The sequence below is a fragment of the Atractosteus spatula genome, chromosome 3 (genome assembly GCF_055471065.1).
Source record: "Atractosteus spatula isolate fAtrSpa1 chromosome 3, fAtrSpa1.hap1, whole genome shotgun sequence".
NCBI lineage: Eukaryota > Metazoa > Chordata > Actinopteri > Semionotiformes > Lepisosteidae > Atractosteus > Atractosteus spatula.
In genome coordinates, this window is record NC_142708.1 from 1,614,415 (window position 1) to 1,630,654 (window position 16,240).

General features: G+C 46.4%; 2 protein-coding genes across 2 annotated transcripts; one reads left to right on the top strand and one right to left on the bottom strand.

Moving 5' to 3' along the window:
* Nucleotides 1-447: 447 nt before the first annotated feature.
* On the top strand, nucleotides 448-3,210 carry LOC148837256 (tubulin alpha-1C chain-like; the record flags this gene model as incomplete). The annotated part of the gene is made up of 3 exons (XM_088910735.1): nucleotides 448-679; nucleotides 1,501-1,649; nucleotides 2,233-3,210. Coding segments are annotated over 3 exons (1,359 nt in total), but the record flags the coding sequence as incomplete, so codon positions are not given.
* A 5,603-nt stretch (nucleotides 3,211-8,813) lies between these two features.
* LOC148837257 (tubulin alpha chain-like) lies at nucleotides 8,814-15,605 on the bottom strand. Its single transcript, XM_088910179.1, has 4 exons — nucleotides 15,363-15,605; nucleotides 10,808-11,030; nucleotides 10,010-10,158; nucleotides 8,814-9,794 (listed from the first exon to the last, which is right to left on the bottom strand). Exons 1-4 carry the CDS (start codon nucleotides 15,603-15,605, stop codon nucleotides 8,814-8,816), a joined length of 1,596 nt encoding a protein of 531 aa, XP_088766305.1.
* Nucleotides 15,606-16,240: the final 635 nt, after the last annotated feature.

Here is a 16,240-nt window from a genome sequence, read left to right on the forward strand (position 1 = left end):
ATTGGGCACTCAGGTGCACCGCCAACGACCTGCAGGTGTAAAGACGTATAAATCAGAGGGAGGCGCACGGCGGTCGTTTTGGAATATCGACGCAGCAGTGAGGAAGATGGTAAGGGCCAAACCTCTAGTTTATCCGCGTATCCTTAAGAGCCCCGATAAACGATGAAACGCTTTCTAAAATTTCGTATACGGTAAACAAAAGTGTTATGCAAGGGGGGGAATCGCGACACGAATATACACAAAATCAAACCGAGATGCCTATTATTACAGCGTGGCTGTATTACTTCAGTTTCTTGGCGCAGAGTTTGATATTGATCTCCTAATAAGAAATAACCCCTTCAAAGAATACCCCAGTTCATCCACTTCCGATAACGAATGTGACCGTCTCGGGTGGGCTCAGCGCCGCGGTTCGGTACCGCTGCGTGACCCGCTGCGTGTGCTCGCTCATCCCCACAGAGGGAGTGTATCTCGGTCCATGTCGGCCAGGCGGGGGTGCAGATCGGCAATGGCTGCTGGGAGCTGTTCTGCCTGGAGCACGAGATCAGGCCCGACGGCACCGTCTCGGACCCGAACAGCCCCTCCGTCGTGGACTCGTCCTTCTCCACGTTCTTCAGCGAGACCGGCTCGGGGAAGCAGGTCCCGCGGGCCGTGTTTGTGGACCTGGAGCCCACAGTCATTGGTAATGTATCCCGGGGAACAGACTCCACGCACTCCGGAACGGTGGGAGTGTTTTTTAGTACTTTTCTGCGTTTTTTTATAGATTTGCATCTTTTAGTCTGCTAGTAAAACGCGTCCCTCTTAACTGTTAATTCGTGCAATGACAAGTTCCAGGTTAATGGTCTGTTTCTCGCATTTGTTAAATTTCTTTCTGAACAAAAAGGTCTATTTTAACGCCGGTCAAAGGGGGGGAACAGACTGAAAGCATTTCAGATTAAGAGCTCATTCACAGTCCTCGTTATTGTTTGTAGGTTTCTTGCTGGTACCAATCACTGTACTATCCCTGGAGTGTTTTTGGCACAGCCCTTGTTGCCTTAATGCTCATAGCCAGTGCTCATTCTTGGTCCTGGACTGCTGTACTGTACAGCCCTGTAAATGTGAGGAACTTGCCCTTCATGCTTAAATGCCTGTAAAAAGACTAACCTGCAATGGCAAGCAAGGTGAGAGCCTAGCTGAGGTGAAGCCAGGAGGAGGTGGAAGGAGCCACAGGTTGGCCCAGTTGGCTGTAGCCATTGAAACTGGATCATATAGCGATGTCACAAGGAGACCTGCAGCTTCAGGCGGAGTATCAAGTTGCAGTGAACTTTACTCAGTGGCTGAAAGGCACCTCTGTGTATAGAAGTGCTTGGAGAGCCCATGAGCTGAAAGGGAAATGACTAACTGGAGTCGTTGCTCTTCCAAGCTCATGGCTGCTTTTCTTCAATGCGAGTCCATGTATGAAGTGAAACTGTCTTGAATGCCAGTTTCCTTGGCGTCTGTCCGAGCTGGATCTGTCCTTTACAGATGAGGTGAGAAATGGGCAGTACCGCCAGCTGTACCACCCTGAGCAGCTCATCAGCGGGAAAGAAGACGCTGCCAACAACTACGCCCGCGGCCACTACACCATCGGCAAGGAGATGATCGATCCCGTCATGGAGAGAATCCGGAAAATGGTAAGCAGCTGGTACTGGAAGTCTTAACGGAAGTTGTCGGATCACCTCAGTTTTCTGCTCTGGTTTGGTTAGTGCAATTCTGACCAAACTCCTCTTGCGTGGAAAGTTGAGCTGTGAACAGATGACATGGGCAAAGGTAGAATTTCATTGTAGTGTTGTAGCTATAAGGCCATCATGCAAATTCCATTCCATGTCTCTTGGTTGAAATCGGGATTTGGACTGGTGAAGGGGAAACGATGCCACATCAGCTGGTGTGGGGGTCACTACAGTGGCATCATTGTTCAGTCCTGGGGTTCCTTGTCTCTGCCGTCAGTGTTACTGTACCCCCCAGAGGGTAGTTCAGCTCCAGTCTCCAAAATGGACTGGTCTAGTCTGGGCTGCAGTTCCACCTTGTGTCCTGTGCTTCCAGGTTGCTCATGGAAACCTGGAGAACTTGTACCAGGAGTAACTCCCATAGGTGGATGTGTACCTATTTGCTCATTTAGATACAACAATCAAGTTCTCCATATGTATCAACTTCATGGTCTTGCAACACTACTTATTCCAGTGAAGCATTCGATATTTGCAATATTTTCTTTCCTAGGCTGACCAGTGCACAGGTCTGCAGGGCTTCCTGGTGTTCCACAGCTTTGGAGGTGGAACTGGCTCAGGATTCACGTCCCTGCTGATGGAGCGCCTCTCTGTGGATTATGGCAAGAAGTCCAAGCTGGAGTTCTCGGTCTACCCTGCTCCACGGGTCTCCACTGCTGTGGTGGAGCCGTACAACTCCATCCTGACCACCCACACCACCCTGGAGCACTCGGACTGCTCCTTCATGGTGGACAACGAGGCCATCTTTGACATCTGCAACCGCAATCTAGGTGTGGAGCGTCCATCTTACACCAACTTGAATAGGCTAATTGCACAGATTGTCTCCTCGACCACAGCCTCTCTGCGCTTTGATGGGGCCATGAATGTTGACCTCACGGAGTTCCAGACCAACTTGGTGCCATATCCCAGAATTCACTTCCCCCTGGTCACGTACGCTCCCATCATTTCTGCAGAGAGAGCCTACCATGAGCAGCTGTCTGTGCCAGAGATCACCAACGCCTGTTTTGATCCTGCCAACCAGATGGTGAAGTGTGATCCCAGGCGTGGAAAATACATGGCCTGCTGTCTGCTGTATCGTGGGGATGTGGTGCCCAAGGATGTGAATGCAGCCATTGCCAGTATTAAAACCAGGCGCTCGATCCAGTTTGTGGACTGGTGCCCTACTGGTTTCAAGGTTGGCATTAACTACCAGCCTCCTACTGTGGTGCCTGGAGGAGATCTGGCAAAGGTTGCCCGGGCTGTGTGCATGCTGAGCAACACCACTGCCATCGCTGAAGCCTGGAGCCGCCTGGACCACAAGTTTGACCTGATGTACGCCAAGAGAGCCTTCGTCCACTGGTACGTGGGAGAGGGGATGGAGGAGGGCGAGTTCTCTGAAGCCAGAGAAGATATGGCTGCCTTGGAGAAGGACTACGAGGAGGTTGGTGCCAATTCTGAAGATGGTTTGTCTGAAGAGGAAGACGAGTATTGAATCTTGTCAAATTATGCATTAGCTGTGGTTTGCATCTTGAGAGTTTCAAATCTTGTGCATGTTTGTCGCCTACATTAATGCCATAATTAGCTTTTTTTATAATGGTATGACAAGTAGACTGCTCCAATCTGACCCTTCATCTTTCAAGTGTGGAAAGGTTAATTCTTATAAAATACTTGAATGATATGTGACCTTGCACACAGTGGCACTTATTTTCCTAATAAAAGGCACTGCATAACTACTTTGTGTAATTTGAAAGATTTCTTCTGTTTATAAGCACCATCAAAGATGACATGTTCCAATCTACTTTCGAAATGATTTTGTATTGTAGCCTTTATAATTGGTTCACTTAATCGCTGGTTACACAAGTGATTCCTAAAATCGGTTATGCAAGTCATTCTTGACCTACTACTGTAGCAGCAACATTTGACAGATCACCCTGGTGTCCAGTCCTGAAATTCCAGTCTGGGGGATTTGGTTAAGAGTTACATAAACCTCCATGGACAGGCTGTTCAGTCTTTCCCCTCCAGAAGCAGGAGCTCTTCTGCTCATGACTGGAGCTCAGGCAGACCTCTTGACACCCATCGCTGGATGTTCAGCAGTTCCCTGAACTTTTAAAATGGGGATGGAGGCAAGCTGTGGGTTGGTCTGTGTTCAGGTCATATGTGTTCTTGACATTGCATATGCAGCATTCATCCGTTCACTAATCCCTCTACTGCTGGCATTGATCTGAACATTTCCAAGTTCAGAGCTGGTCTCCAAGACTGAATCAAAGCAGTAGCAGCTGCTGACACCCTGCATCTTCTGCATCAAGGTCTCATTAGGTCAATACCTACAGTACCTGTAGATCATGTAGAAAATGGCAACTGGCAGCCCACTGAAGCTCAGCAGGTGGGAGTCTGGTCAGTACCTGGATGGGAGACTCCTGGGGGAAAAGCCAAGGCTGCTGCCAAAAGAGGTGTTAGTGGGATCAGTAGGGAGCACACTACAGTAGTCTGTAGGTCCTGATGCCATAGTATAATGGGGAAACTATACTATTAAAAAAAAAAAGGGGGGGGGGCACCATCTTTCAAATGAGACAAACTGAGGTTCTGACTGGGTGGTCATTAAAAATCTCAGTGTTTCTCAAAGAGTAGGGGTGTTACCCTGGTGTCCTATTTCCTATTGTCTTCTACCCATCATGGCCCCCTAATAACCCCATCTCTGAACTGGCTCCACTCTGCTCTCCTCCCCACTGAGAGCTGGTGTGGGGCTGCACCATGACCTGTAAAGTGTTTTGAGTGGAGCATCCAGAAAAGTGCTGTCTAAGTGTGAGGAATTAGCACGATGGCTAGAATCCTCCAGGATTCAGCAGACATGCTGCTAGTCCTTTAATGCGACAACTACAGTCACTGATCGATGGTTCTGCTGCCCTTGGGGGAAACTTAAAATCGGTTGAAGTGAAGTTTATTTTAAGGAAATGAAGCTGGGAGATGGGCTCTGCAGCTGAAATGTCTCTCTTCCTTTCAGCAAGGATTTAACCTTGACCTGTTTCTTTGCAGCCTATGCTGCCACGGCTCCCTCCTCAAATGTCTTCAATAAATATACAAGCTCTCCATTTCATGCGTCTTAAGCTTTAGCACATTTTATACAGTAGGTTTATGAAACGTGGACGGCACCAGCACCTGACCTACCCTTATAGGGCATCCTTGATATTCCTGGACTTTAAACCTGTGTATTTTTACCCTGATTTTTTTTTTACATTTTATTGAACTTCATATAATTTTTAAAAAATGTTACAGCATACTGTACAAAACAAACATAACACCCATCATAAGCAACTTACCTACCCCTGTTTCAACTGCCTTGTACATCGTCCGTTACTGGGGGGGAAGTCTGGTATTTTTGTTTTTTACAGACAAAATTCCCCTCTAGCAGATTTTGTCCATTAAATCCAAAGTCTGTTAAAGCAAAGTTTGTTAAACCGTTTATACTGTATTTTTCTATGAAAATGCATGCATGAATAGTGATGAGCGTCTTTTGGGGCTCAGTATATGTACTGTAGTGTATAGCTCATATCCCAGATCGCAATCCCAGGCTGTCACACTGGGATTGTCTCTAGACGACAGCAGCTCTGTGAAGTGCCTTGGGGAGGCTCTGTATTGAGCGTTGCTGTATAACGATCCAATTTGTTGATTGATGTTCATTTCTAAGGCTTTCGCTAGCCAGGTGGGTGGTGATTTTGTTTGTGCAGGCATGTCAAAAATGTTCGAGCCAGATTGTGAGCTGCGAAGCAAGCCTGACCAGACCAGCGAGACTGAGAGGACTGTGTGTGAGATTCTGGGTGGCGAAGAGCAGTAGGGTTTTCTTATTAGCCAGCTCAGGAATTGATGTCAAGGGTTCAGTGGAATATTTCCTTTTCTGCTCACTCATGAATACAAGGAATTTAACAGTGGGTTTTGACTATACATACAGAGCCATGGGGACAACACAGGAAGCAACTGTGCAGGAGTAACAGATACATCACAGATACAAACCTGACTTAATTTTTGAGTGAAATCAATTAGCAGTTATGTATTTGTCTAAATACAGTGACAAAACACACAAACATTATAAACCTACCAATATGATATGAAATGTGCTTTATGTTCTGCCCAGCTTAATATTTTGATAATGTAACACCAACAATGTGAACAACATATCTCTGAAAACTCTTTAGAATGGTCTTATTTTCATATTTTGGATGTGATAACTAACATCTAGTGGAATCACACTCTATTAATCCATCCCATTCTATTTTAAACCACTAAAGAAAGTTTGCTTTTAGCAAATTTGCTTCTTAAAACAGTAATACTATTAAACAAACATGAATCCAAAGCAATCTCTTTTGCTAGTTTAAAGAAAATGTTTTTTAAATTGACAGCTGTACTGATGTGATCAATGAATAGCAGTGTTTCCTCAGCAGTAACACTTCGCCCAACATTTACAGGCAAATACTTCAGCGATGGAAAGGCATCGTCGGGCCTTTGAACAAGGTCCTCAGAGACAATGATATAGCAGCTCTATCACCCTGCATCTCACAGCTAGCAATCCACTGACAATCAGCAGGTGTGAGCCTGGCCAGTACCTGGAGGGGAGACTCCTGGGAAAGCTGAGGCTGCTGCTGGAAGAGGTGTCAGTGGGGGCAGTAGGGGGTGCTCACCTTGCCATCTGTGACAGGGACACTATACTGTAGAAAGGCGCTGACTTTCAGATGAGACATAAAATCAAGGTCCTGACTCTGTGCGGTCATTAACAGTCCCAGGGCGTTTCTCGAAAAGAGTAGGGGTGTGACCCAGGCCAAATTTCACCCTGGCCTTTACCAGTCTTCGCCTCCTTATAATTCCATCTCTGAACTGGCTTCATCACTCTGCTCTCCTCCCCACTGAGAGCTGGTGTGTGGGGAGTGTACCGGTGCATGATCCAGGTGGGGCTGCAGACTGGTGGTGGTGGTGGAGGGGATCCCCATTACCTGTGAAGAGCTTTGAGTAGAGTGTCCAGAAAAGAGCTAAATAAATGTAAGGAATTATTAAATAAAATAAAAAGGTTACAGTACTGCAGAGAGTGGAAGAAGAGACAGGAGAATTACCTGTTGGTTCACTAGGGTTTATTTACCTTGTTGATTGCAGGGGGGAGTGAGGCAGAGAACAGGGTAAGAGAGGGACAGGTGACATCCACCCCTCCGTACAGATAGGATTAAGTATGTACGGTCACAGGTAGGGCAGGAGGCAGTCCAACATTAGGGTTGGAAAGCTACAGTACACAACGCCTCATTGTCTGCCAGGCAGCACTTGTATTCAGACTAGGAGTTGTGTTGTGAAGAAAAAACAAATCGGGCTTTATTTTGTAAAATCGCCAAACATCCAGTTCAGCTCCCCACACTACTGCATTTGTACTCTCCATCACATCCTACAGCGGCCTCTAGTGGTCAGTGGGTCAATCCACACGTGTACTAGTCTAGATCCCTTTCCAGACGCACACCAAGAACTCGACCATCGCAGCACGAGGATCCTGGCTGTCAATGGGAACAGTCAGAGATTTGCTGCGATACAAAATATGATCATGAGGTATTTACAAATATCAGATCTCATAACTTCAGAGTTAAAATGCATTGAATAAATGTGTAGTAGAGTCAAGATCATAGGTTCTCTTGTATAATGAAATCATTAATATTCTCAGATAAAAGTAAACACAGTACTGCATTCACTAACATGAACTAAACATCACATCCTTGTTGGGGATAATTGTTTACCTCTTGAGAATTATGTGAATAATTCTCAAAGACCCATTTGGCAGACGCCACTGTGGTGTTAAACTCCCCCCTGGCCAGAGGGAGCTTGGCCTGTCCTTGGCAGCTGTTCTGTGCCCGGAGGGCTCTGGCTGCAGGGAGAGGAGTAGCAGAGTTGGGCCTTGCATTGGCCTGCAGGCAGCTCTGCCAAAGTTTCTCTTGCTCATCTTTGCACTTTAAAACCAGTCTATGCATAGTCTGTAAAGGAACAAGTAAAGGGATATTCCAGGCTGAAAAAAAAAAAAGGAAACGCGTTTCAGCTGTGGAGCCTTCTCCAGGTCCAAGAGTGAGAGCACCTCTCACACCCGAAGAAGGTTCCACAGCTGAAACCATTTCCTTTCTTCTTTTTTTTCCCCCAGCATGGAATAAACCTTTTACCTGTTCCATTGTAGCAGCTACCCACCTGAACTACTATGCACAATCTATTTTCTTAGGGTCCAGTTGCAAGGTAGACCAAGGGGAACCTAGTTCATCCTGGCTAGAGTAGGGTACTGAAATTGCTCAGATATTAATTGTCAAAAAGAACTAGTCCAACTGTCTAATATTTCTGGTCAGACAAAAATGACTCAAATACAAGAAGGCCAATTGCCAGTTTAGTGGGAGAGAAGGGAATTGAATTAACCACTAAACTGAGCTGCATTCTAGCTTTTAAAGTGCTGCATGGCATCACAAGGTAGAGACTGGGTGAAATGTTGTCAGGTATAGTTCTGAATAGTACAGACCCCCATTTGGTGGATGAACAGTGACCTTGAACAGCAGGTTGAAGGCTGTTGATGCAGTAAGCTGTCAAGGGCTCTGTTCACCCAGCCTAAACTGGTTATCTAGCCCCACTGGGAAAGAGTGCCAAGAGACCACAGCATCGCTGTTCTTCACATTGCTGCCATATTCCAGTGGCAGGAGAAGATGTTAACCACAGCTCAAAACTAAAAAACAAGCTTCATTGCTTCCTCAACTTAAAATATTCAAGTACAGGGCTAGGGTAGAGGGGAAAAAATACTTCAAATAAAATTTAAATTAGCTTATTCATCGAGCTATAGAAAAAGACCTTCATAACCTAGATGAAGGAATATCAGTTTAGTCTTTCCAGCCGAGTAAGTTAGACACAGTCTGGATGTTTGTCTTTGGCCTAAAACCCAGATCTGAAATCATCCTTATAGCTCCCCATCTCCAAGAAAATAATGAGAGAATCTATGCTGTGAATCCATTTATTAAGTACAAATAAAGTGCTCCACGTGCAGAAGCATTTGAAAACAGCCTGATCTGCACAAATTTACATACTCCTGAAATCTGACAGGGTTTAGTACTCATCCTCATCTTCTTCACACAAGCCTTCTGGAGAATCAGCTCCTACTTCCTCATAGTCCTTCTCCAAGGCAGCCAAGTCCTCTCTGGCTTCAGAGAACTCGCCCTCCTCCATCCCCTCTCCCACATACCAGTGGACGAAGGCTCTCTTGGCATACATCAGGTCAAACTTGTGGTCCAGGCGGCTCCAGGCTTCAGCGATGGCAGTGGTGTTGCTCAGCATGCACACAGCCCGGGCAAGTTTTGCCAGATCTCCTCCAGGCACCACAGTAGGAGGCTGGTAGTTAATGCCAACCTTGAAACCAGTAGGGCACCAGTCCACAAACTGGATCGAGCGCCTGGTTTTAATACTGGCAATGGCTGCATTCACATCCTTGGGCACCACATCCCCACGATACAGCAGACAGCAGGCCATGTATTTTCCACGCCTGGGATCACACTTCACCATCTGGTTGGCAGGATCAAAACAGGCATTGGTGATCTCCGACACAGACAGCTGCTCATGGTAGGCTTTCTCTGCAGAAATGATGGGAGCATACGTGACCAGGGGGAAGTGAATTCTGGGATATGGCACCAAGTTGGTCTGGAACTCCGTGAGGTCAACATTCAAGGCCCCGTCAAAGCGCAGAGAAGCAGTAATGGAAGAGACAATCTGTGCAATTAGCCTATTCAAGTTGGTGTAAGATGGACGCTCCACATCGAGATTGCGGTTGCAGATGTCAAAGATGGCCTCGTTGTCCACCATGAAGGAGCAGTCCGAGTGCTCCAAGGTGGTGTGGGTGGTCAGGATGGAGTTGTACGGCTCCACCACAGCAGTGGAGACCCGTGGAGCTGGGTAAACCGAGAACTCCAGCTTGGATTTCTTGCCATAATCCACAGAGAGGCGCTCCATCAGCAGGGATGTGAATCCTGAGCCAGTTCCACCTCCAAAGCTGTGGAACACCAGGAAGCCCTGCAGACCTGTGCACTGGTCAGCCTAGGAAAGAAGACAGAATTTCAGTAGGTTTCTTCAAAGAGGGGCACTAGCATTGTACTACAATAACATGCACAGAACCTAGACCCAAATTTAACCACGACTTGGATCCACCTCAGACTGAGCCAAGGTGCTCACTTACTGGGTTAACCAAGTGCATTAAATAGGAAGCTGGGAGCCAAGTGACATCTCATCTTCACCCAGGAAAGAGCACTTGCCATTTTCCGAATGCGGTCCAGGACTGAATCGATGATCTCCTTGCCGATGGTGTAGTGGCCGCGGGCATAGTTGTTGGCAGCATCTTCCTTCCCACTGATGAGCTGCTCAGGGTGGTACAGCTGGCGGTACTTTCCTATTCGGATCTCATCTGCCAAGAGAGGACCAGGGCCCAGGTCGTTTAAACAGGCGGACCTTTCCTTCCTCGCAATTCCACCATTGAACACCAAAGACTATTTCAACCTGTTTGCTCATCGTTGTGGATCTGGATTTTTAAGGAACATTGTTACCCACCTTTGAAAACACTTACTGAGCCTCCACTAGAGCCTAATTAACCATACAGATTTTAAATTGTAATCAGACATATCCTGATGGAGTCCCTTCAGCAGACATTAATTTAACTTTTTAAAAAAATCCTGTATTTACTGTATAACCTCACTTTAACAGTCAAGCTTTACAGATAAGCAATTGGCATCAGTTGTAAATTCTATTTGAGACTGTGGATTCTGGATAGGGAGTTTTGAGAATCCATCATCGTATTTGTTCTAAAATTCATAGAACTTTAGTGCTTTTAGGCATCAACAGTGACCCGTTTGCAATCTTCAGCCCCTCCAGCCAGTTTTTAAACTGGAGTTGGAAACTCCTTGTGGGCAGTTCAAAGTCATAGCTGAACGCAAGAGCTCAGAAGATCGAGTCCTTCCTTACTTTTATAAGGAAAGTAAACCAACTGAGGGGGCTCTCTCAGGAGAGCTCTTCCTGGATTTGCAAAACCCAGTTCAACCAAACCCCCCCCACATTACCCACAACTGTTGGCTCCAGGTCAATGAAGGCGGCTCTGGGCACGTGCTTCCCAGCTCCCGTCTCGCTGAAGAAGGTCCCGAAGGAGGAGTCCACCAGATCAGCCTGGCTCACAGTGCACATGGTCCCATCAGGAGTGATTCCATGTTCCAGGCAGTAGAGCTCCCAGCATGCATTTCCCATCTGCACACCCGCTTGGCCTATGTGGACAGAAATGCACTCCCTCTGCAGGGGGGGGAAATGCATCATTGAAGAGATGCATCAGGGTTCCCACTCATTCTTTGATCACAATAGCATTGGTTTTACCTTCAGCCACACACAGCCTACATAAATTCTGTGCATTTCCTCAATGCATGATTCAACAGAAGGAATTAAGCATTTCACATCCAGCAGTACAGTGCAATTTGATTTAAAGCAGTGGTCAGGATAATTGGAATATTTGCTGTTTATTATACAAGTGAAGCATTAACCACCAATGGAACATACAGACAGAGCTCCCCCTACCCAGGGAGCAGCTATAGCCCAGAGCTGGAGCACAAGCCCTTACCATCGCTACAGGCAGGGGCTTCGAGGATCTCCAGCCAGCTCCTCAGATCTTCGTGGACACACCTTAAAGAAGATCAAAGATTAAGCAAGACACACCCAGGGAGTAGGAAGGAAGAAGAGCCCTAGGACAGATCAAGGTCAGCAAGATGCTGAAATATATGCATGATAGCATTCTACAAGTCTTCAATGGGCCTTGCAGTTCAGAATTATATTGCCTCTTTCCCTGCACTTGGAAGTAGTCTTTTCAGGAAAAGGTCAAACAACATGGCACCTCTTCCCTCAAACTGCAAAGGAAATCCAGGTTAAAAGACAGGAGTTTAAACTAAATGTAACATGAAACCACTCAGCAGCAATAACTACAATAAACCATTAGCAATTACTACATGTAAGCAATCTGCTCACCTGAGATGGTTATGGATTGAATCCTCATCCTCTAGTGGCCTTTATATAACCACAGGGGGTGTGTCTTTGCTCCAAATAAAGTTTGGCCGCAGTGTGAGATATTAAAGGGGAAGCACCCCTCTATTCTTCTTAAAGGTGATGGCATGACATAGCTTGAATGTTAAAGTTAGTGTGCAACCTAAGCTATTACAGAACATGGCCCAGGCCTAAGCATTTTGCTGTAATTAATGAATCGATGGGACAGGCCTTGACATTTTAGAGGTGACTGCTCCTTAAATCAAGTAAATCTTTAGAAACTATTTAAAAGCAAATGATCTGGAAAGCATACCTGCATTTCTGTTTGCCCACGCAATTAGATCAAGTTGGTTAATTGCTGAACAAATGCTAGGCTGAGTATGTAATTAGTGCAATTAAGGGCTGATTTAGATAATTGGGAGCTCAGCTGGAACAAACGCCAGACAACAGCGGGGTGCTGGGAAGCAGGAAGGGGGAGGTCTTGCAGTGGGGATGGACTCTCAAGTGGAGCCGACACTGATCAGTCTCCATCTGCTGCCAGCACCCACTTTATTTTCCGGTGATAAATCTTTCAGTGCTGCTGACACCAGCTTTGAAGGTTAATTACCAATCAGAAGTGACACCTCTGTCCTCGCTGACAGGCTCATTAGGAAGAATGTAGGAAGAAGGAGGGGGAGTGTGCAGTCAGGCAGTGAGTGGGAATAGAGGCACTGCTTTATAGGCTGGAGGAAATTAGAATTCAGGAAGCTGCATCTGATGGGACACGGCCCGGCTGGCGAGCTAGGCATACCTGAAGGCATATCAGTGCATAGCAACAGATCTGAGTCACACATGTCACAGTGAATCAATATGCTAATTCGGACAAAAGAAATTGATAGCAGGAGCTAAGTTTATCAAGATATGGCAGGGCACGGCAGGTTTGCAAGAGCAGGGAGAATATGCAAAAATCAATTTCTGTGACGGGCCAGTAAACCAGTCCCTTAGCAACCTTATGTAGACCTTTCGACATATTATAAAAAGGAAGCTGTGGAAATTAGACTTTTCTGCATTCTGCACCAGCAGCCCCACCTGGGAGACACACAGTGGCCATTCTGCACGAGCAGCCCCACCTGGGAGACGCACAGCGGCCGTTCTGCACCAGCAGCCCCACCTGGGAGACACACAGAGGCCGTTCTGCACCAGCAGCCCCACCTGGGAGACACACAGAGGCCGTTCTGCACCAGCAGCCCCACCTGGGAGACGCACAGCGGCCATTCTGCACCAGCAGCCTCACTGCACAAACATCAGGAGGAGACAGAAGCTGCAGCACCAGATGGATCAAGGGGAAACTGTAGGGAGGTCAGACTGTACAAGCCAAGTGCGGAGTTGAGCCAGGATCCCCTGGTTAATCCTGTGTAGCTGGGATCAGAATCTCTGGTCCTGGAGAGTCCCTATAAATCCAGCAGGGATTTGCACATTTCTAAAGAACCAAATTTACTGTAATGAGTTTAAATCAGTGGTTCTCAATCCTGTGTCTCCTGTATTTAGTTCTGAATGCACCCTTAATCGCCGGTCCTCATTGGGGCCAGTAACTGATTTGCTTATTGGATTAGAATTTGATTTCTGCACTCAGACCTTAGTTTAAAAAAATGCCCCAGTTAAAGTGCATTATTTTCAACAGCTTCACAATTAGGACTTTACAGCCTCTCCTCACTGGCTAATTAAGAATTGTCTCATTTACTTCGGCCTAAACAGCTCTTAACGGGTTATGAATTGACGGTGAACTGACACAGGTGGGAATGGGCCTGTATCAGACCCTTCCGCTGTGAGTCAGTGTTTATTCTAGTCCAGCTGGTGATACTGGAGCTCAGCTCGCACACCTGTATGAGGGCAGACCTGAAACCCACCCACTAGCATGGGGTTACAGGACTCCTGCCATTTACCAATGTCATCCAGCTTTTATCGGAACTAAAAGCAAGCTTTTAAAAAGTGAACACATTGCAAATTAACATAAAGTAGCCTATGATTAGGAAATCAGCTGGAGCAAAACCCAGAAGTAGTTAAATGAAGCAGGTGATTCAGGGAGACCTGTAAGATGGCCTGGACTGGGATTTGGAGACCAGTGCAGTAGAGGTTATATTTCTGAGTGGAGTGGATTTTGTTTAAATGGTGATATTCTTGTCTGTTTTTCTCACATGTACCTCAACTTTTTGAGTATTTGTTTTCTGTGCTTTCCTTGACATTTTAATCATCTTGCCCTGACATCGCTGCCTCCTGCACGGACTTCTGTTCTGCCACTCGAGGGCCTTCAGGTGGGAGGTGAGGTGAGTTGACACTGTTAATTACAGGTGGTGGTGTTTCAGCCATTTGCTGTAGAAGTGTTTGCAGTATGTGAGAACACAGAACAGAAGCCTTTCGGATTTTCATCGGTGTATAGATACTGTGCACTCTCCTCTCGGATTACAGGAGGAAGTAAGTGCGTTGTCTGAGCAGAGGGGAAACTATAAAACCAATTGTTCGGTAGGTTCAGTAGATGGTGCTGTTACTACACTTAAGCAAAAGTTGAAGTCTTTTTTTTCAATTGCTATGTAAAAATATTTTCTTCAAATGTCCTCAAATGTTTCTAAAACTAATTTTGAAGTGGTTCTTGAGTTAAATGTCTTTTTTTGAGGTGCAGTGTGAGTTTTGGGGGCTCCTCTTATTGTCTTTAATGAATCACGGCCTGTGTCTTTTCATGGGTCTGTGCCTGAATAACAAAATAATTTACACACCGCGGTTTTCCTTGTGCATGTGGAAGATGCTTGCAATTAAGAAGTTTGTTTGACTGTGAAGGTTTAATTCGGAAACGAGTTGAAGTGTTTGGTCTTGATGCAGGAATAAGACAGATGTGTGATTCCAGAATTCCAGCTGTGTAGTGCTGAGAAGGGTTTTCTGTCTTACCCCGTTTACCCCATGTTATGTTTACATTCAAATGATCACCTATTTCAGCTGGTTTCTCAGCACCTACAGTACGTCGTAATCTGGGATCCTCTGGGCAATCAACAACTCTGTATGAATGTAAGGACCCGTTACTAAGTTAAAGTTGTTTTGTGCAATATTACAGTCCTGCAAGAAATATAAGCACAGCATTGATGGAAGTAACTGCTGTAATTTGGAATAGGCTTATCATGATTGAAGTGTGTTCTTGATGAGTAGGAAGTTGGAACTAACTATAATCTTGTTAGTACTTCATTGTCAAAAGGCTTAGTTATTTAAATTAAAGCTCTTGTCAATCAATTTTGCTTGTGTTAAGATTTCGGTCCCGAAAATGTATAGTATAGTACCATAATATGTTAAAAAATATACTTGTCCCTCTTTTATTGGAAGGAAAGCAAAAAGCAATTTACACGCAGACCTCTAAACGGCCAAGGGAAAAGCAATTGAAAGATGGGAGATTGAGAGACGGCGCTGAGCTCTGAATGCTGTGGTGGAGATAACATTTACAGCACAGCGAACAAGAGCGCATTGTGAGCTTCCAGCAGGAAGTGATGATCTTTCTCAACGACATGCTCCAGGGGTGAGTGGTTTTTCATGAATCCCTGCATATGAAACAGCCGTCCAGATCGGCGCCAGTACTTGGAGCAGAGAGCGAGAGCGTGCTTTCCCACCCCAGTCCCCGCGCAGGGGCGCAGAGCGTCGTGGCCGTCTGAAATCGACTCGCTCCTGGCTGCACACCTCCCCGGGGTCAGGGAGCAGAGCGCTGGGAAACTCCGGGGGAAACGGGGCGTCTGGAGACACAAGTACCCCAGAATGCAGCAGGGCAGCATGACCTGCTCCTGGCCCTCCTGTTACTCCGGGGCTCATACTGGACACCCCCATCTTTCCCAGTTCCTTACAGTACTCCCCAAAGGAAGAGCCATAAGCCAAGAGCCAAGAGACGTGTTTCCAGTTAGAATTTCGAGAAGCTGAGTGGACTGATAAACTCGTCCACATGAGCTCTGCTTCAGCAGTCCTACACCTGTACCAGCCGGGCACCCAGGTGCATCAGGCTCTATACAGAATATATATTTCTTATGTAAAATCATGTTGCTGATAGGTCTCGGTCCTTGCAGGAACACTTCTGTAGCAAATGAAGAAACGTGGTTTTAAGTAATTAATGATGGTGACTCTTCTCTCATGTGCTGAGGATTCTGTTTCACTCCGAGCAGCAGGATGCTGATCTTTCCGGTGTGCGTGAGTCCGTGAATTCGCTCTCTGGCCCCTTGTGAATCTGCACTCTGCTCATCGGGCGAGAATGCCGTGTGTGATGATTAGACCGTGAGAGGTGAGGAGCTACCACAGGAAGGTAATTAGCCTTTATAGCCTCTTACCCCTGACAGATGGGGTGAAAACAGATCTGACGTCACAAGTGAAGTCAGCGTGATGCTCTCATTCTGGCCGTGAGCTGACATCCGCCCACACGCCTGAGAAATGACACCGGTTAGCTCACATCGCCACTTTCTCTGGGGCAGGTC